Source organism: Thunnus maccoyii, chromosome 11 (assembly GCF_910596095.1).
Source record: "Thunnus maccoyii chromosome 11, fThuMac1.1, whole genome shotgun sequence".
Lineage (NCBI taxonomy): Eukaryota > Metazoa > Chordata > Actinopteri > Scombriformes > Scombridae > Thunnus > Thunnus maccoyii.
In genome coordinates, this window is record NC_056543.1 from 11,862,373 (window position 1) to 11,885,131 (window position 22,759).

Here is a 22,759-nt window from a genome sequence, read left to right on the forward strand (position 1 = left end):
AACAGTGATCTGAAGTATTCTCCTCTCTGGTTGGGCATTTAATCAGCTGACAGTACTTAGGGAGTTCATGGCTGAGATTCCCTTTGTTAAAGTTGCCAACGACAATAACGAAAGAGTCCAGGGGTGTGTTCCGATACTCATACTACCATATCATTTAGTATGCCAGAAAAAGATTTAGTATGTCCCAATATATAGTATGTCAAATGTAGTACACCAAAAGTACCTGGATGGTCCACTACATCAAGTTACATTTTGCAGTATGCAAACCAGCATACTTTTCTGGCTATTCTGACCCACAATCCTCTGCACAGCGGAAGATACGTTAAATTGACTGAGCTGCCAAGAGAGCACGGGCCAATGACAGCCAGTGCAACAACAGAAGCTGCAGTGACATATGAAGTAGTTTGTCTCAATTGTATGCATACTACATGCAACAGGATCTACTTTGTAAGGGCAGCTGCAGTACATACTAAAAGTAAAAAGTAGAAGTATGCGATTCAGAACGCAGCAAACGTTTGTTGTATCTGGTAATGAGCATGCGCTGTGCTTCCTGCATGTGGGCCTGCGGTGGAATGTAAATACCGACCAGAGTGAATGAAGCAAACTCACTGGGGGAGCAGAAATGTTTACAGTTGATGAGAAGAGTTTCTACAACAGATGAACACTGCTGCAGAATCACTGTCACATCTTTGCACCAGTCACTCTTAGTATAAAAACAAATACCTCCACCTTTCGTTTTGCTGGAGAGCTCTGTGTCGCAATCTGCTCTGAACAGCTGGAAGTCTGCCAGCTGCAGCGCAGAGTCCGGTATCAATCCACACAGCCAAGTTTCCATGAAGCACAAAACGGAAGATGAATAAAAGTCTCTGTTCCTCCGCACCAGTAGCTGGAGTTCATCTAGTTTGTTGCACAGTGACTGCACGTCAGAGAGAAATATTCCTGATAACGGAGTGTGTAGTCTGCGTCTGCGGAGACGCACAAGAACACCACCCTGTTCTCCAGCGTTTCACTGCATGAACAAATGTGAGTGCACTTTTGACCAAAATATCCAGTAATTCCACAGATGAGATGAGAAAGTTGAGAGATAAATCTGCAGAAGTTGTTTCCCTGATGTTCATAAGCTCTTCTCTGGTGAAAGAGCTCCGAGTAGTGTAGCAAAACACTGAGTTTATAAACAAAACAAGACAAAACAATGCGCACCAACACACCAAGGCAGCCATCCACAGCGCCATCTTGGTCTCATGGGACAAGAAGCCTTAGAGAAGAGCTCTCTCTTTCCTATAAATCTCTCTAACTGTCACTGTGTGACTATAACTTCAAACTGACTGTGCTATTACTGTCAGCAGGCCCATGGAGTTACAAAACAATGGCTCCTCTGAAGAACACAGCGGGATCTCTTCCCACGTGATGATGACCACTCAAATATACTCATGAGATGATATAGGATGACTGCCTATCTGAGGAACACATCTATTTTTGCTTGAGGTAACCTTTGTTTTGCTGAAAACTGAAATCAAGGGAAGATAAGATGAAATTGAACAACAGGGAATTGGGATCAACTGCCCCACACTCAACTGACAATACATCTAGTAGTGTCTGTTGTGTCTGTTTTCTGTCCAAACAACCAACATATTAACAAACCAACAAATGGGAAACTACCTGTAAATTTTGAAAACCTAAATAACAACAAATAAATCAGGAATAACCAACATTTTACAACTTTGAGCATCAAAAACTCATGGCAATAAAAAGTATATCATCTGTTCTTAAGGACGGGTTCACAATTTTCCAAGTCTGTCCTAAGACAATAGTCAGGTGACCAGAAATTAACTTTGACATATGCTTTTCTTGCTGTAACCATTCCTTCTGTTCATACTGGCCATTAAGAGAACCTTTCATAATACACTTTCGATGTAAGTGATGGAGGACAAAATCCACAGCCCGCCTTCTGTGCAAAAATGTACTTAATGTTTATTTGAAGCCAATATGAGACTTCAGCTGTCCAAATTGGTCAAATCAAGTCAACATATTTCAAAGTTACTGTCTTCTTAGTGCCAAATTCCCTCTTTTTGTTACGATCCCTCCACTGCAGCTGAACAGACACAAAGAGGGAATTTTTTACAAAAAAGACTGTAACTGTGGCAGATATCCACTTCATTTGACTAACTCAGACTTCTGAAACCTCATATTATCTTCAGATAAACTTTTACACATTTTTTCTTAAAAGGAAGACTGTGGATTTTTTCCCCCATCGCTTACTTTATAAATGCACTTGGAAGGGATCTTCTAATAGTCAGTATGAACGGGAGGAATGATTACAGCAAGCAAAACTTGTTTCAGTGTTCATATGGGTACCTGACTATTGTTTTAAGACAGACATGAAAAATTGTGAACCTGGAGCATAACATTGATGATCTCCTGAGGGGAGCTAGACTCTGCCATGAAAAAGAATGGAATGAAAGCAGTCATGGTATTCATGCAACATGAAATCTCCAAAGATGTTATTCTGTGGACGTGGTTGCACTCGTTTACTGTATCTGTAATAAAGGAAGACACAGAGAGCTTTGTCAAATTCTCCTGGCAGAAATTCAACAATGGCCTGGCTATATTTTCAATCTATCTACAGCATACTATTATTGTAGAATTGTATTAAAATTTGTATCAGGGGCATATTGTGCCTCAATTGTAATAACAGACACAGAGGACCTGCAATGTTCAATCAGGTGTAATTTCTCCCTGTTATCAGTATCACACTGATAACCTGTTCATTGACAACTGAGTTTGTTTACATATCATGCTCTCTCTTCTGCTGTCTTCCAATTAGATCTCTACTACCAAGGACATCAATGAGCCAAATGCCTTACAAGATTTATATGGAACATCATCCCTCAGCCCATCACTGGGCTGGCTCTACTGCAGGCCAATGGCGTGACTTTCCATAATTACACAAATGATTTGGCCATCAAGTTCTATTTTCTGCTCTGAAATAATCTCCTCTTCTCATTTACTTTGTAATCTATTACCAGGACACAGTTCGGTGGAGACATTTCACAAGCACTTAACCCTGCGCCGGCTATGGGGGAAGATCTTTTTCACATATACAAAAATTAGCCCTCTTGTCATATCAGAGCCAATACCACTCTTTCACAGTTCAAATGAACAACTTCTAATTAAATGAGAGAATTCTGATTAACAATGATTACACTGATTAAAGTCACAACACAGTTCACAGTCATGACGACACCTTCTCGTCCCACGTGAGCCCTTCTGTCTTGTCTTTCTTTCTGCTGATTGGTAATTCGAGCATCTGTCTCTTTGACTAGTAGTATTTATTTTATCTTGATTACCTTATTATTGGCACAACAATCATTTAATACAAGACTGAAATGTAAAGGGAGAGATTTGGAAATTCTAATTATATTTCAACATTATATAATCAATGTTGAGCAAAAACTAGAGAGGTTGCTTTTATTTTTATTGGAAAACAAAGCACAAATTATGAGTTACTATTACTCCTTTTGTGACTCTTACACTAATAAGGACATTAGGAGCAGATATTTTCCTGAGTAAGAGATATACTAAACAGCAAATGTGCAACAATCTTGTTTTTAAAAAGACCATCCTAGCTATCAAATGATGAGCATGTATTTAATATTCACCCAGCCACTCAATACAATTTGTTTTTCTAATTAGCAGATAGAGGCAACGATTAACCTTTGTGTCTTAAGTAAATGTCGTGGACCATCTGGGTTGCTAGGGGGGAGTTTAAGCATAGAAAGATAGGCTCCAAAATGTCGCCTTTCTGTGTGTCATCTCTTCAGAATGCATCCCGGTTTTCATCACGGTTAAAATAATAATTATAAATCAATATATAATATTATATTTGTTTTCAGTGCTTACTAGGGATGTGCAGAGAGCCCAGTATTTATATTTGTATCTATATTTGTCAAGGCAGCAAAATGATCTATATTTGTATTTGTGTTTGAATAAAAGTGGAAATAGGCATAAAAATCCAGTTTTTGTTTTTATTACACTTTTTAGGATATTAATGTGTTAAAATAAGTGTTCATGAATAAACTATATTACAAAGGAGGTCCCTACACCAGGTCTCAAACTTAAGTCTCCCAGATCATAGATGACTGCGCTGACTGCTGAGCTAAACCAAGTGCATTGCTGGTGTGCAAACAGACCTCTACTTATTTATACACCCATATCACAGAGACAGCACAGCATGTAATGTGTAGAGAAGAACTTCAAAGGCGACTCTTGCTTTGCACTTTTACTGCCTATTTTTTACAACCTAACTTTGTGGAAAGGAGAAGGGGAACAACAGGTTATGGAGAGTCTCTTGGTCCTGGTTTGGGGGTTTGAAAAGTATGTGTAATTAGCAGCAAATAGTGACAATGGTTCATGAGGCAAAGAACAACACTTTACTGGAAATTACGGTTTTCTTATCGTTCAGGTATTACATTATTCCGGTACACTGAGGGTTGGATTTTTCTGGCACCAAAGGCACTGCCAAGAGCAGCATAGTCCTCTGTAATGTGTGGAAGATATTGACAATTATGGCTGATTTTTTTGGCCAAAATTCTTTCACCCTCATCTTCTCTAGAGAACCCAAAGTACATCCCATGACACAGCCAGCCTTAGTTTGCCTAGCACCTATCTGTCCACGAACAAGGTACGTGTCACTGCTCCAGCAAACAACATAGGAGATAACAAAGTTTTATGTAGTTAGGATTCCTTGCATTTTGTCTTAGTCTCCTCAATAAGCAGGCATCCACATTTTAAATTGAAGGCCCCTCTTTTTTTGAGAAAAACACTCACTTTGTAAGAGTGGACAACCTGTATGGCCACTTTTGTGGCACTATAGCTCAGAAGGTTCAGAGAGACAGGCTCCTCCTGTTCACGTGTGTCCTTGCCCAAAACACTGAACCCTAAAACTACTCCCAATAGTAAGGCCAGTGTCACTCTGTATTTTAACTGGTGCAATGCTTTGTCTATCCACACTCCAGAAAATCCTTAGTCTCCTTTATTCCTGCATCAGTGATAAAGTAGAACCAGCTATGACTATGTTTTTTGAAAGGTTTTGCAGATGATGAATGTGGATAGAAAAGCAGGAGCTGACCACTGTGTGGCCATGGCTCAACAATGTACCACCCTCCATCAAGGGACATATTCCATGTACTGAACTGAGGTGAATAGGTCCGCCAGATATGCAGCCTGATGCTAAATCACAATTATTTATTCACTTATTCAAATTACAAGCACAAGACACAGAAGTTAATATAGAGATCAGCTGTTTAGAGCTAATTTATGATATATGAAGAGCAAAGCAAACTGTCCCACACCTCAGTGTATGATGGCCAAACAGCCATATTGTGTTTCAATTAAAGCCAACAAAGCAAGAGGTATAATGTGAAAGTATTTAAAACCAATATGCACATCTTAACCTCTACTACAGTAGTAACCCCAGTTTACCAAGCCAAGAAGAAAATCTCCAAAACAATGTCAACAACATTAAGGGTAACACTGATACCTCAAAACCAACCAAGTACTAACATGAGTATTCCAAATTTACACCTGATGAAACATGAGTAGATAGCAGCACCATAGGGGGAAAAAAGAAAAGAAAGAAAAAAAAGCCACATTTTGGCTTTTCTTCTAAACAAGCACATCAGCAAAGCTTTCTGATCATCAGCAACCTCATAGCTGAGAAGAGATTTGCCAAGTACACAAACACCCAACTGAACCGTGTCAAACATCCAATCAGGACATGCAAACAACAAATAATTATTGATGATTATTTCCTCCATAAATCTGTCCTAAAGTGGCATGATGAGACTGTTGGCATGCAAGCTTGCTAATTAAAGGCAATTTAAGAGCATCAGTAGATAGATGGAGTAGAAGATTGCAATAAATGAATTGCATATGCACTGCAGATATTGGCATACAGTATGTCAGGTGTGAGCATCACTGGAGTTGTCTATCTGAAGCTTTACCCATCACTAATAAATATCAATGTCTAAACATGACTTGAGCCTTTGCTCACTATCCCATGTGATACATAAGATTTGTAAATGAAAGGGGCTTAATTATCAAGTACTAGTAATTATGTTCCTTTAAAGGTGACATATTATGCACATTTACAGGTCTATATTTTTGATCTGGGGTTCTACTGGAATATCTTTGGAGGATTTACAGTTCAAAAAAGTTCCGTACTGACCCTTTAAGCAGCCCTTCAGTTCAGCCTCTGGCTGAAACAGGCAGTTTTAGCTCCTGTCTCCTGTTTAAGGCCCCCCTCCCAGGGAACCCACTCTGTTCTGATTGGCCTCTGAGGAGGCTACATCAGCAAACCATGAAACAAACATGAAAATTTCAACTCCTCAAATACATCTGTACATCTGTGCTGGAATCTGATTTCAATTATTAGAGTGGGCAATGCAAACAACACATGGAAAAACCTTAGCAACAAACTTAGAATCCAAGGCTACAGAACAGATGGTTGTTTATGCATGACGAATTGACCTCAGCCCATCAGCAAAGTAGAAAAAAATGCCGCAAAAGAAGCATTCAGGGCAGGTTGAAGCCTGGGCCTTTCACTTGCAGGGAACATTTCTACTTAAGTTAACTTCAAGTCTTGGAACCATGTTTAACATAGATATCCAACATCATAACAGTATTTAAACAACAGAAAATCACAAAACACATGATATGCCCCTTTTAAACTCAATTCTATTTGACAATACTCAGCTATAGCGTTTGGAACAATAAAAGGAGGAGGAATAATAAAAATTACCCAAACTACTTACCAGAAATATATTTACAATTGAGAGGCTGCATCAAGGCACAAATGGCCACATCGCTAATTAAAAGAGTCTTTACTCTCAAATCAAAGCATATTCTCTCTGTATATGTGGCATTCACAACACAAAAGCCATCAATGGAACAGAAAACATCAAGGCGGAAAATCTCAAACAACAAGCCTTGTGTAATTTCCCCTCTGACCTGCGCTTGCAACATGCAGATCAACAAACCAAATGCACAAATGGAATAATTAGTGGTTTTGTTTCTATTCTACAAGTAGGAGGATGTGATTCTACAGAAATTAGGGTGTTACGGTTACACCAGGAGATGATGTTCTAAGGATAGAAATATATGCAGTGGTGCAGTGGTGAATTGATCCACACAACATCAATTAGTACAATAGACAGTATGGCATGTGAAAATTACTAATTTGTCAATACAACACAATCCTTCAAGATTATTAAAAAACAAACTTGTACATGTTCCACCTGCTGATAATTGGTGATTATTCAAGAAAAAAAACATTTAAGTATATTATATACCAGGATAAACTTTGTGAGATGTAGCGACTCATTTTTAAGGGGGTCCCATAACATACTTTACACCCAAAAGAACAAACTGTTAAAAAAAAGACAAAAATAAAGAAAATCTAGAAAAAACAACACAAATACACAACAGCACAACAATGCAAGAAAAGTAAAACTCAATGTTAATGATGGTAATTATAACAAATTTAAAACTTCTGCTGCATAATGCAAGAGTTAACTTAAAAAAGTGAAAAGGAGATAATGCTAGTTGTATTTTCACAGTGTCCAATGCCAGCTTATTATCCACACAAACAAAAGCACCTGTCTTGTGCACTTACAGACCTCTCACACACACACATACACATCTCACCACACACATAACATATGGCAGCGTTGGAGGTGGACAGGATATTTCTCCATAGGACGGGGGCCAGAGTGGATGGAGTAGAGCCTCAAGGCATTAATAGAATGGAAAATAAGAATCTGACTGGCACAGAGGCTGGCAGGCAGTCAAGACAATACTGTTCTATTTTATGGGCATTGTGCATACACAACTTGATATCTCAGCATTTGGCAGAAAACACTCGTGGGAGTTATGATGAAATTCAAATGTCTCCTGTAATTATAGATCCAATTTGTGTGTTTCTCTTGGAGCTTTGCTTTGACAACTGGGAGCTCTCTGTAGAAGTCTCTTCTTGTATCCTGTATCTTGTAAGTTAGATATGGGCTATAAATGTAGCTGTTAGAGATGCATAATATTGGATTTTTTGCCGATATCCGATATGCCAATATTTCCAGCTCATTGTGGCCGATTGCCGATGCCGATATATGCACATATTTTCTTTCCAGCTGGCTTGAGGAGACTATTATGCAAGCATAGATTGTACTAAGTATGATCAAGAAAGACGATATATGAAGGAAGAACTTAGGAAGACTGGAGTTCAGGAGCTCAGCATTAAAACTTTAGTGAACCTGCTAAGTGGGTCGAGCAGTAAGCAGCAGGTTTGTTATTCAGGTTAAAGTGGGAAGAAGCAGCGAGTATGTCTGGCAGCTGAGTGAAGTGGAGCCTGCAGAGGAAGCATCGGGACCGTCAGGGTGACACAGTCCGTTGAGGGAAGCACAGTCAGGCGGCGGAGGAGAAGGCAACATATCGGCCTCTCATAATCGGCAGAATTCGCCGATGCTGATATTTAATTTTAGAGCTTTTAACGGCCGATACCGATGACGTGCCGCGCTGTAGTATAAAATCAATGTGTAAAGATCTACCACTTTATCAGTATTTAGATATTTCCAGGCATTTTATTTTTCTGGATGTTCATTTTAAAAGTTGTGATATATAACTTTAAGTAAAAAGTATATGAAAGTCACCTATTACATTTAAAAAAAAAAATAAAAAATCTGGACGAGTGAAGAAACCAAAGATCCTGCATCACATATACTGTCTTTGAACGCAATGGTCTCGTGAAATATACTGAATATGTCAGTAAGAGAATTCATTCATTTTTAATATCCAGTATACTTGGACACTGCAGATAAAATTCTTTTGCTGGATGGAATAGTGTGCTTAGTGTGACTACAATAAAATAAAAACGTTACAGTACAAATTTCATATCATACAACAGGTGCGACAAGCATGTCTGTTCAAACTGTCCTTAAAAACACCAAACTTTCTGAATATGCCGCTTCTTTTGAATGAAACATATTTACTTGTAATACTTATAAAAGGTTTGCAATCTTGATAGTCTTTGGTAGATCATTTTGATATACACTATTGAAAACATTTCCATAATTAGAGACGTTCCATTGAAAGTTATTTCTTAACTATAGTCCAACTTCAACACTTGATGCATGAATTAAAAATCTTAATATACACATGCTGGATGCTTGATCCCATTTTACCAACACTGAAAATCTTACAGACTTCATCATTAACAGCACACATATAGTTTACTTTACACCCAAACTCCTTCACAGTCTGTTCAACATTGTGGCCATTTTTGTTCATTATTTTCATAGTGACACACACACACTCTCTCTCTCTCTCTCTCACTCTCTCTTCTCTCTCCCCTATCTTTTTTGCTCATTCAACCATGTGATGAGAGGATGAGTTTCAGTGCACTGTATATTTCATTTCTGTCAAGCCAGTCACTTCTGGCCGGTGCTCGAGGGGAAACATCTGCTGGTGGGAGTGAGGCCAGAGTTTGGCTAGAGTGCAGTTCACAGTGGGCGAGTGAGCAAGTGTTTGCGAGAGAGGAGGGCAGCCATTTAGAAAGTGAATATTCTTTGTCACACCGCACCTAAGAGACTAAATAAAGTAGTAAGGGCCAAATGTAAGTATGAAGGCTTGATGGTGAAGTGTGGCGCTTTTTGAGACCATGTGAAGTCACTTGTAACTATCCAGGACAATATAACAGCAGGAAGGAGTGACCTCACACCTCTACGCCTGTTGAACTAGAGTTGAGGTTATGGTATCTCTCTACCCACACCGCAGACAGATGTACTTCTCTTTAAATGGCCAACTTGATAATGTTAACAATGAGCCCTAGTCCACCCCCAGGATAAATCCGCGAGGGCATTGGCAACAGCAAGCTCCTATTTCAGTGGCGAGGGTTATTACAGGGCATTACAACAGGGGCCATATAGACCTTGTTAGTGGGCACTTAACCATCTGTACACAAATCTCCACTGGAACACACTGGAATATTACTCACACAGCCGTGCCTCATCTCCATACTGACCTCTACAAACTAAAGTGTCCTTTCAAGCCCATTCAAGCATACAGACAGCATTCATAAAACACTTCCCCTCTTTAAACCATGACCCCTAGAGAGATATGCTGTCACAAAATATTCTGCACTACGGATAAAACCTGACTATGGAATATCAAAAGCCCCCATCTGTCCACTTCTCCCTCTCCCCCCCCCCCCTTCTCTTTGTTATTTAACATCACCCTGTTTTGATGTCAAGGAAAGGGCATGTCTTGCAAGGCAAATGATTTGGTCTGACTGAAGACACCAGAAAATGAACAGGTCACCCAAGAGTTCCACTGGCTGATGGGTAATAAACTTTGTCATTGAAATGTGAGCAGAATGCAACAACTCCACTGTGTATTTATGCGAACACTGGGCTGCAACACCATATGGGCTAGAGGAAAAATATATTCAAAAGGCATAAAAGAGGTGTTTTAAAAATTAAAATGCGAACTACTGCCCATACCAATGTTCCCAGTAAGAGAACGCTGTATGTCTATGTAAAACATGGAGCTGTGAGGACACTATTAGCATTATGTAACTAATTTTACATCCAGCATGGCCATGCCAATTACATGTACAATGGTGATGAACATAGTGGATTAGAAGTATAGATTGCGCTCATCTGTATTTTATTATATGTGTCCCTGGACATAATGAAGTCCAGAGAGAAGTGACTTCAGAACAATGTAGATGATGAGGTCAACTGTGTTTGCTTGTGTCTGCTGTGTCTACTCATGAGAATCAAAATGCATTATTCTAACATCCATAAACTGTAGATGAGAAAAATAGAGTCAAAGAATTGCTCAAAATGGCTCTAAAAAGCATGTATGTGTGACTGATTGTTTCTCAGAGTAACAGTTACCTTCCACACTTTGTGTTGCAGGATTCTTTTTTATTGTTTTAATTATTTTTAAACATAAATAATCATGGGACAAAGAAAAAAATGAATTATAAAAGAAAAACAAATACATCACAGCCTGAACCATATTATATTATCCCCTTAATCCCACCCACACCAACCCTCCCTTCAGACTCCTGCGGGCAAAACCATACAAACTACTGGTAACAAATAGTATGAATTCATAGCACATTAACACTTCATACTGAGAATTCATACCAGGAAGTAATCAACTAACACAGAACCACAAGATAACAAAAGAAATACAATGGACAAGAAAAACCAAACAAACAAACAAATGAAAAAAAACAAAAAAAACCATACACATGTACATAACCGTGTAAGTATATGCATATGCATGTGCTGTAGGATTCTATGAATATACAAGCAGTGGTGCACGTCTTACCTGGTTCTTCAAATCAAGTTTGGGGCATGGGCGACCCCCGTTGAAAGCTTTCTCCCTGAGCCACTTGGACCTCATCTTCAACCCGCTGCCACAGGATACACTGCAGATTGACCAGGCCGACCAGTCACTGAGCTTACAGTCTAGAGGGCAGGGGATGTGGCAAACCTCCACCATGTAGCCTGAAAATGAACATTGGCAGACAGGAGGGGGAGGCCTGAGTCAGACTTGGTCAGCGGCTGCAGTGTGGATCACATTAATAATATCAGACAGACGTATCACTGGCCTGTGCGCTGCCAGACCTTGGACTTGCTCACTGTGACACCAAGAGCTAATTATCTGACTAATGAGTGTCTCATTCCTACACTGTACCAACACAGCGTAGTGGAACTGATTGAAGCTTTTTACAATATACAATGATTTTTTGTTTTCTACTCATTTGTTTGCGGTCTCTGCTCAACTTAATTAGCATTAAAATGAAAAATGCAGATAACACAGACACAAACAGTTCAACCACCAACCTAAGAAATGCCTTTTACAATCTAACAATCTTATGTTGGATTCAGGAAAACAACTTATGACTAGTCTACACACTGGAAAGTACTGAATGTTTTGCTAACTAAAAAGACAATTGATTAGGGTTCATCTGACCCACATGATACATAACAGGATTGTTTATTTGTCCTGAGCAGATAATCAAGCTTTCCATAAAAATGCTTGGGAATTTCAAGGATTCAATGCTTGATAATACTGAAAATGCCTTTTGGATGCGTCTTTTACATTTGATAAAATCTTTGACATCAATACAATGTTGTAAGAAGGTTCAAGACCTTTGAATTATCACCTACATTTGAGATTGTTCAGTGATCCCAATAATAACTCTGGTGTTGTACTCAATGATGACTGTTTTACCAGTTTGGGGAAACATTCAACCTACCATTTACATTTACATGTTTACAATTTGTCATTTGGCAGATGCCTTTATTCAAAGTGATCTTCAAGCAAGCCGAGACATTCAAGCAATAGAGGACAGTGACTCAAAAGAGCAGTGGTACAAATTCTCAAGGAGCTGACTAGGTGCAAGTGCAAGTTTTTAATTATTATTAAAATAAGAAACAACTGGAAGCAGACAAGTGCATAATTAATACTATAAACATCAAGAAAATGCTAAAATGTTAAAAAGGCTCAAGTGTTGAGCTTAAGGGGATCAAGAATGGGGCCATCAACATAGCTAGTTAGCTATCTAGCTAAATCTAAGAAAAATAGTGACAGAAAATAGCAACAAGGGTAAGGGCAACTGTATAATTTGTTGTTTGTTGACTTACTCTGTTACATTGTCATATTTCTCTGATTGATGTGAAAAATGCTCCTAACAACCACTACTGCAGCTTTCTTGTCAACTGAAAATGACATCAGTGAGAGGGATACATCATTCACGACTGACTGATTAGGGCAAAATAAACAACATAATCCTACCAACTTGAAAGTGGCTTACATGAGCACCACATCAAGCTGTATGAATTAAGCGAAACGAGTATCAGGCTATAGTGTTGTGGGGTTGTAAAGGGCCAACATGTTAAAACAGTGAAATTCCTCTTTCCTTCAATATTTGTGAGTCCTACCTGTGTCTGTACATAGCGTGGGGTTGACTGGGTTTCCCTGTTGGTCTATGCAGGCCACAGCCCTGTAGCGTAGACCTTGGCCACACTCCTTTACCTCCTGGTGGCTCATCCAACTCTGCAGGGACCCCGGAGCTGAAGGATCAGGGAGGATGCAAGCAGACCAGTTCCCATAGGATTGGGACAAAAACTCATCACAGGGACAAGCTTCTGTCTCCTCTAGCGGGTACAGCTCCTCACTCTGGCAATGCTCCTTCTTTTTACTGCGACCTAAGCATAAGATGGACAAAACAATTGAATGATTACTTTGCACTGGGTGAGTGATAAACAGTCTATGAATTCAGCTTGAAGCTATCTTTCTCTCAGGTTGGAATAGATGAACCAAAAGCTTTATGATTTGATTTAAACATCAGTTGATGGAGGGTCAAAGAACCAACATGCGAATGACAAAGAGAGAGCTCTGATCAGAATATTAATAAAAACATAAATTACAGTGCAGTAATTTTGTTCAATGCATTCTTAATCTTACAATGTCAGCAGGTCAGGAAACTAGAGCTATGAACTGAGTGTGAATTGTAATGATGTATGATTGAAACTGTGAATGACAAGTCTACCTAGGCTTAAGTGCAGCAAAGAATGTTATGTAAATTTTTAACATTGTGCTGTCTCTACCCTATTATGGTGACAGGCTTGTTTTTAGTTGATAAGATCACCGTTGCAATTTCAGCTCGGAGAGTTGCTAGTTTGGAAATTTCCAACTTGGCTTACTTTTTCATTATTTTCATCCACATTTAATCAAAAAACCAGCTCAGTTGTCCAAATATAATTTTCTGTAGATGATGAAGACAACTTGTGTCGTTGAATCTTATTCCACTGGTAGAGATGACAACTAAATGTGAATACACATTACATGTAACTTTTATGACCAAAACATATTTCTGATTTGCTGTAACAAGCCACTCCTGATTAATATTCCAAACTATCCATGCTGCAGGGAAATACAAGTTATTATTATTATCTCTGTCAGTTGTAAGCCTGGAAGGGATCATGCATTTGGTCGTGCGTGTGCGTTTGTCCGTGTATGTATGCATGCGTGTGTGTGTGTGTATCTGTCCCCAGCTAATCTCGCATTCTCCTGGACCCATCAGCCTTATATTTCTTGTGCACATTTATGACTGTATGCTCAAGGAACTTTTGTGGTTGCGGTGATTTACAATTTTTGAAGAAGCTATTTTATAACGCCATTCCTTACAAGTCTCTTGTAAAGTTTAGACTTTTGTCTTTTCAGCAGTCCTCGCCATTTTATGATATGCGTTATGACATAGCAAAAGGCATTCCTGGCCATCGGCTAGGCTAAATATAAGGCTTACCTAGTCTGTTGTAGGCCACATTTTGGCCTTTGTTGTGACTCAAAAACTGACATCCATAGAAAAGTTTGGTCTCATCTTGAACTGGAGTATCCGCTGATCAATTCCATACCTGATATGTTATGATCCACTAAAGTAAGGTACGATACGAGATGAATAAATCTCCATTTCTGTTATATTTGCTGCCATCCTGACTGTAACCAGTGTTTCCTCTGTATTCATTCTGCAGCGGCGGTATTATGAGTGCCGCTCCTAAATTTCACATGATCATTAATATTAATGGGCTACTGATATTTTTTACTCGTATACTGTGCAAGCACGATAATACCCTACGTTACAGTGGAATTGTTTTGAGTAATCGACCAGTGCATCAAATCCCAGAATCCCCCCCTCCTCATTCTTCAAGGGACATTGAAGTGAAAGTTACTGTTATAAGAGTAGCATAGCTCCTTTAAGGAATAGGGCAGTGTGTAATGTGTGTGAGTAGTGAGTGTGTGGTTGAGTGAGTGTGAGAGAGCATGCGGCAGAAAAGTGACAGTGAACACAAGCAGAGCAGTGGAAAAGGTTAGCAGAGAGTTGTCAGTCTGGCAGTAAATGTACAGTACAGGCTACAGTGTGTCAGTTAATAAATGCTGCAGCTTCTCAAGACCAAGAAATGTCTTTTCTGTTCTTAACCCCCCCTTCTCCCAAAAGCAGTCAACCTAGGAGAAACAGTATACAGTATGATATACAGTATATAACTACAATATCAATAAAGCATTAGTTGGCCTATACAACCACTTGCTCAAGTTACCAAGAAGTGCTCCATGTCAGGTCATGGTAACACTTTAACCACAAATTTCATGTTGTTTTAGCCCAATTTCACAGAGTGCCACTTATTGTAAAGTATTTGAATGGAGCAGAATTTGCACAAACAACAAATAAACAAAACAAAAAAAAATTAAATCAAAACTTATCTTTAAACAAGGAAATTTTGAGCATAAATCTTTTCCACATCCCTTCCATCATGGGTATAGTCAATTGAACGCTCTTCCTAAATTTCCAGGTCACATAAACTAAATTGTATCAACTGGGGTTATCCATTGGTTCACATTAATCATCTCTTCCCTGTAGTTTGACTTCATTTTCTTTAAAGGAAACTAACATAACACATATTCTAAAGAGCCAATCAGTCAAAATGTTCCATGACCAGTGGCAAGGAAACACTCTCCCTGAGTGATGCATATTCAGAAAGCACTTTAAATGACCCCCGGGGAATGATTAGTGCTATTTAGAAACATATTAAACTTTAATTTTTCTCTTTATTTATAAGCCTCTTAAGGAAATAGTGCACACTTAATGTCTTTGCTATATCACAAGACCTGGGCAATTGTTAAACATAGTAGAATGCACAATACAAATAAGATCATAGCTTTATTCAACTGAAACACAATTGCTTTATTTTAAACTTTTTGTATGTAATTTGTATGCACCATTTCAAGCCATGGCATATACAGACTTTGTGTTTTACCTTGAGGAGTAAAAACAGTGAAAACTGCTGCAGCTGAGAGAGGAAACACAGTAAGACACAATAGGTTATTTTTCTTTAAAAAATGTCTCCCTTTTTTTTTTTCTCCTAATGCACGTTTATTCCCTCTCTGTCTTTTTCATCCATGACTTATCACCAGCACACAGTGGTTGCTGTTTATTATTAATGACCAACAGTCTACAGTCTTTGATTCAAGGGGTTGACAATAGTGGAGAAATGAACAGACAATGGAGAGCCGCACAGCCACTGTTATATCATTAGTCAGTGATGTTGAGCTCAGGAGTGATTTTGTGATTAAGTGCTGTAATTCTCTTTTTGGTATGCCCGCTGTTTCTTAGTCTGTCTCATTTTATTTCACTTAATAATTTCATATATTTCTCACACTGCCTTTTGGCATAACAGCACTGCAACAGAGTGAGAAGTTTTTTTTTTTTGTTTTATTTTTTTCCTTACTCAAAACAAAACATGTCTTATGGCTGAAATGCAATTGGATCTAATGAGGCTTTCTTCAGCGAAGAAATTGCTGCCAAGCTGTTTCTGTGAAATCAAAGGCCATTGTGACTATTCTGGAAAACATAATGCCATCATTAACAATCAATGAATATTAGAAAATGGACTGAGAAATGCACCATGGATTGACAGCTGTTGTTTTAGTAGTTATTGTTTTCCCCCTTAAGATCTAATGTACACCTCAAAACACCAGCTCTGTCTAATGAAGGTGAAAATATTTTTTTTTTTCTGTTTTAAGCTAAACACCTATATACCTATTATGGCTATTAGAACTAGAGTTCCAATACAGTTCACTTCAGGGCTCATATAATTAGTCCTGTCCATTATATTTGATGAGTGTTAATAGTGTGAGCAAGAATGTGACATAGCAGCTGGAAGGGGTGTATCGCTTTCAGACTCGCTTTTAATATCTGGACATGTAACAGATACAACCTGTCAAGCTGTCCAACTGCTCAAAAATCTTTCCCAAGATTGATTATCTGCTTTCCATTATTGAATAGTCTTATATAAGACAGAGATGTTGTTCTGTTCTCAAGCTATAAATATCTTGCTGTCATTGACCCATTAGTGTTGCTATGGAACATTGTTTAAAAAAATGAAAGTGTGGCAATCACTGTCAATGCCTCTTCACGTACATGTCAGCGCTAACCAAATAAAGCATTTGATAAGAGCATGAGCCCCTATGCAGGATTTACATTCAGTTCACAGCATGTAATAGAAAGAGACAATCCAAACTACTGCAACTGGATAGACTGGCAGATGAAAGCATATCTTTGACATATCTTTATATTTCACCATTTTGCAAAGGTGTTCAAATTCAATTGTTCCATTTTTTGTATTTCTGTGGTTTTCTTGACAAGATGTGATAATATCAAAGACTCAAAATGTCTCTGAAACATTTAAGATCATCAAGAGTCAATAACACTGTCCTTTGAGTCAGTGACTGATGAAATTCTTTCATGTTTCTTTTAGATTTTAGGGCACAATTGGTGTTTAAATGATAAAGTCAACCACAATAACATGAGCAACCAGAGGAAAAAAGAAAGCCAAAACCAAATTTGTGGATTTAACAAAGTATTTTCTGTGATCACACAATATTTTCACCTATGGCCACAGTGGCCAATTTTTTTGAGAAAAGATTTTCTAGTTGATTTTATGACACCTAACTGAGCACAAGTTCACACTTCTTTGACCTTTGTGATAAAATCATTGAAAGGTTTATCTGTGCAAAACATTTCAGTGGTTTTCAAGAATCTGAAAAATGTGTTATTTCTTCTTTCAAAAGTTTCATGATCTGGAAACAAATAAGATATAACCTGCTGTATATATGAATAACAGCTGGTATTATACTGTTTTTATGCTCATATCACTATTGAAGTGTTTTTTTTCTGTTGGTGGGTAAAATTAATCATGCTTGTCCCAACAGAACATAGCCAATCAATACTTTGTGCAACAAACCCAAATGTGGCTTTAATGAATTGCATTCTCGGAAGAATGAGCAAATTACTATGTAATTGTCATGATTAAAGTAAACACCTTGTTTCTGTACTGAAAAATAAAAGTGCTCACAAAATTCCTTGACCTGAACCAGTTGGAGAGAGAGCGAGACACACACATCTGTCACACACACAAACAGGATGCCTGGTGAAATAGTCGCAACACAGTTTGGCTAATCTTGCTATACTTGTGCACCCCTATTTGTATCATGGATCCTGGGTGTCCTCTGCCTCCTGTGTGCCCAGCGGGCTTTCCATCTGTTTCTGAAGTGGGTCTGATTGCAAACATTCCTCACAGAGTGTGAACTCACTGCTGTCGCGCTGCAATTCACCAGCAATCTGTTCAATCTACACCACTGCTGGTGGTTGATTGAAAAGCGGCAACATTACTTCCCTTTGACATTACTGGCGATCGCACTACACATGCTACAAACAATCTGCATTTAAATCTGCAATATCCAACTTGTTTTAAAATTTAGCAATTTCATATAATTGCATTTTTTCTGCAATTCAATATACTGTATTTCCATTCAGTAATATTTCTCCATAAACGAAGAAACATTAGATTCAGATTGGCTTCACATGCAGGTGGGCCTCACAGGAAAAAGATGCATGCATGTAATCCAGTGCAATTTTAGCTCAGGTGACAAGTTGCACACCTTCAACCCTATCAAGCCCCTCACCAAATGTGAGCTGGTTTGGTGCACTGTGAACAAATAGTTGCAGGACTGAGAGGATTTTATTTGAAAAAAAATCTCTGCACACCTGAATACAGGGGCATTGGAGGAAGGTGCAACTTGAAAACAATGAGAAGAACTCCCGCACACTGTCTCACTTACTGCTGAAATATTATTTAGATCACAATGCTTCGGTCTGTCCGACCTTCATTTGGTAACGCTTCCATATAGTATATATATATATATATATATATATATATACATAGGAGCTGCCTCATCAGATGACTACAGAGATTGGTTTAACTGATGAGCAGCTTGAACTAACACAAAGCATGTGCGTCACCAGTTAGAAAATAGCATGAAAAAGATACAATATATAACGATGCCAGTAAATCTTAAGCAACATCCCTGTGACCATCCCTGTGGATCAAAAAATAGAAAATAACAAGTGAATTAAGAGTAAATATACTGATATATCATGAATCTTATAGTGTTATCAAATATATTAAATCTATTCTATCAAAAAGTCAAAAGGGAATGTAAATTAGGGACAAAATTCTAAATTTGTCAAAAAAAGTTTTAATTGTCATCATAAATTAAACATATCTACCTCCAAATACCATTAAATAGTCACAGGTTAAGGATGTACAATCGTATAAATAAATAGCATAATTAATGCAAATTCGTCAGTGAATCTATACAGTAATATTCACATAATCTAAGTAGTAAAAGAAACATTATAGAGGCAAGGGATTAAATAGACTTAACAAATGCATATATATTTTTCAAAAAATTAAAAAAATGATATGAAAAAATGTGAATAGACATATTAATGAAGGCATTGCAGAACAAGGAAGACTGATTTATGGTGTTTTGTTTATACCCAGTTCCAGGTATTTGTCTAATAAATATTGCATTCCATGTGACCGAACTTTTAGAAAAATATTCAAATCAGAAAAAAGTTATAACAGTACATTAAGTAGAAGTTCATCATTCAGTCCCTCGTGAGTCAGGGTCTGTAAAGTGAAAATCCAGAAAGGACTGAAAGGATTATTACTTTAATGCTCCATTAGCAGCCATAATACTGTGCAGTCTTCTTCCAGATGTCTAGCCTACTGAAAAGCGGGCAAATGTGGAGTGAATGCCGAGTGAATTAGTTTTAGTTTATTTGTGAAATACAAGGCCACGGATGAATTAGCCTGAGAAAGATGTCAATAGATAGACAATAGATGATTGATCTCTCCTTCTGTGAAGTGTCTCCATGAACCTTTCCTCCACTTTGATTGTGTGGTGTGATTTCATCTTTTAAACTGATATAAAAAACACTGTTGATGCAGAATCATGGTTCATTTTTTATCTGCAAGGCCTGCTATTTTTAATAGTTGGCAATTAGGTTTTGGAAAACACATTATCACCTTAATGTTTAATGATTGGCTGATACATATCTATTTGTTTCTGAACTTCTTCTTGGGTGAAAATTAGGTACACGAGATGTTGTTGCGACTAACCGACAGAACCGAGCATGTTTAAATTCAGTAGGTTTTACTACGGAGCATGACATGCTTTATATTTGCCACATATAGTCTCTATAAATTAAATCATTTAGCCTCAGATCAAGTCCATCTACTGTATTACACTCCACTATTCCTGTAACATAATGCCTGATAGTAATCCAGGGACTCTGAAATAGTGTAGGCTATAATGAATTCTATAGAAATCCTCCCCCCACACTCCAGCCTTGTGCTATACACTCTGTTGTTATAACAGATTTTCTTTTTCATCCTGCTTAGGAGTGTGAGTGGATTTCTGTACAAAATGATTTAAATCAATCAGTCAATCAATCATTATTTATATGAAATCCAATGAAATTAAATCAATATAATAAATATAAATAAATAATAATACCTTGACACTGAAATAAAATGATAAAATAACAATGTAATATCATATGATTTAATAGTGGAAACAAAGTTAAAGAATAAAATCACATAACATCCATAAAGGAGAGAAAACATAAGAGCAAAGTTAAAACTGAACCATGAAAAAACCATAATAAATTATATTCCATGTATAAAATTGACCATTTAAAATTAAGTAATTCTATAAAAGCCCAACTTAAAAGCTACACATGAGTACTTAAAGCTTACTTTGACAAAGAAGAGAGTTGGAACACTTTTGAATGGCTCAGTAACAAAGCTTTATAGTGTAGCTAAACCATTTATCTGCAGTTAAGCTCTTACAGATACACACACAAGCCCTGCTCTCTGATGTGTGGTCGAAATAATTCACCCAACTTAACGTTTGAATAGCCATACAATAGTCAACATGCAGCTAGAGAATGACATAATCTACAACTCAGTAGTAGCAAATAAAGCAATGGGAAAAACATTTATCCTTATATAATTTTCGGAACATTTTTGCCACCCAAGTTGTCAAGTCGTTATTCATTCTGACAGGGGACTGATTTAGATTGCAGCAGCATCTGCTTAAATGTGTATCATTTAAACATCAATAAATTATTACCCATTAATGTTGAGACATTAGATTAATTAATATAAACAAACCAGAAGACTGTCATCCTCTATGCTGATTTTTCAGTGTAAACAGAGTTCTCAGAGAGTCCCTTTAAGCCTTGCATTAAAATGCGTCTCACATCCAGATTGCATCTACATATGATTTAACCTGATTACATTTACACCTGGTATTAATGTGTCTCCAGTGTCCACATTGAGATTCGATTGAGATCCGATCACTCTGTCCAGCTCAAACAACCAAACATCACACCCTCCTCTTGTTTGTGCAGGTCCAAAAAAAACCAACTGCCAATAACAACCCCTTTATGGTAGTTTCATGTGCGTAATTTTTTGTTGACACTGCAGCCAGAACTGGTTGTAGCCAATCTCCACCATTTGCTTAGCTATTGCTTCATAAATGGCTCGTTTGCAATATGAATTGCATTTCTTGTATACTTTCGTCAAACCAAATGGAAAGCAGACACTTGGTCTTGTCTTCACTCCATCCACGAGTGTCTTGAATATCCATAACTTTGTTACTTTGCTAGTAGCTTAGCTCGCTAACTGGCCGATGGCTGCTACATCGCTGGTTTGGAACAGTTGCGCGTGATTATGTATTTCCACCCACTTAGTTGTTGTATGTGGATTGACAACGCAGTTGCATTTACATTTGTGTTCAGTGTGGTCACAGTGTGTCCCTGACCACTTCTGGAGTTGGTTTGGAAGATCGGATCACAATCCGTCCTCAGTGTGTCTTGGCTGCATTTACACCTGTAATTTCATGTGGTCAAGCACTATCCGACTGCAATCTGATCACCCAAAATGCATTTTAATGCAGGGTGTAAAGGGGGCCCGTAGCTCTTGACAAGGAGCGACATCATAATTGCAACAGGAACAAACAAGGAACAAACAGTGTTAATTGAAAATGAGATCTCAATTTGCTGATATGGGAAAGAGGCTTTCAATTTTTTCTAATATGGTGACATTTATTTAAGTATGTTAGCCTATCAGTATCAGTTAAAGTAGACTTCACTTACTGTAGGGGAGTCAGAGGTTTTGATATATTTGAAGGCTTTGCAGCACGCATTCAGCAACAAGCATGCAGCATGCACCTTTGACCACTCTATCACCGGGCTAATACAAATTCAGCCTCTTAACTTCTTATACTGTGCAGGGTGATGAGGGGGCTTGAATTTATCAAGCACACATTGGGTAAGAAGTGGGATATTTCCTGAACAGGTCACCAGTCTATTGGTAAACGGACACATGTAGGCAGACAAACATATTCACACCTATGGGTAGTCCAATTTATTCACCCAACCGAGAGGAAGCCCACATGGCAAGAACATGCAAATTCCGCACAGAAAAGCCACAGCTTGCCTGAAAACTCAAATTCACTACGATCCTGCAATGAGGTGATAGTGCTAACTACTGAGCCACCATGCAATATCATTGCAATAGAGTGTCACAAATATGCACCCATTCATGCCAGTGGGTCAATTTACAGTCTCTAATTCAAGTTTCACATACAGTATTTTGGAAAACCAGTTAAACACGCAAAGCAAACCATTACACAGGCTTCTCAGTGGGAAATTTAAAGGGGGAGGTGTAACATCATAAAAACCTGTAAAGTGTCATCCAACAGTTTGTGTGTGTTTGTG

The 22,759-nt window shown here is 38.1% G+C and overlaps 1 protein-coding gene across 1 annotated transcript in view; it reads right to left on the reverse strand.

The window, feature by feature from the left end:
- The window catches only part of thsd7ba (thrombospondin, type I, domain containing 7Ba), a 132,807-nt gene that overhangs the window by 30,865 nt on the left and 79,183 nt on the right, over positions 1-22,759 (reverse strand). Inside the window, exons 13-14 of the mRNA XM_042427374.1 lie at positions 13,011-13,277; positions 11,392-11,570 (exon numbers count right to left, since the gene is read on the reverse strand). Of these exons, the coding sequence (XP_042283308.1) occupies positions 11,392-11,570; positions 13,011-13,277 (446 nt within the window). The remainder of the gene's footprint in view (positions 1-11,391; positions 11,571-13,010; positions 13,278-22,759) is intronic.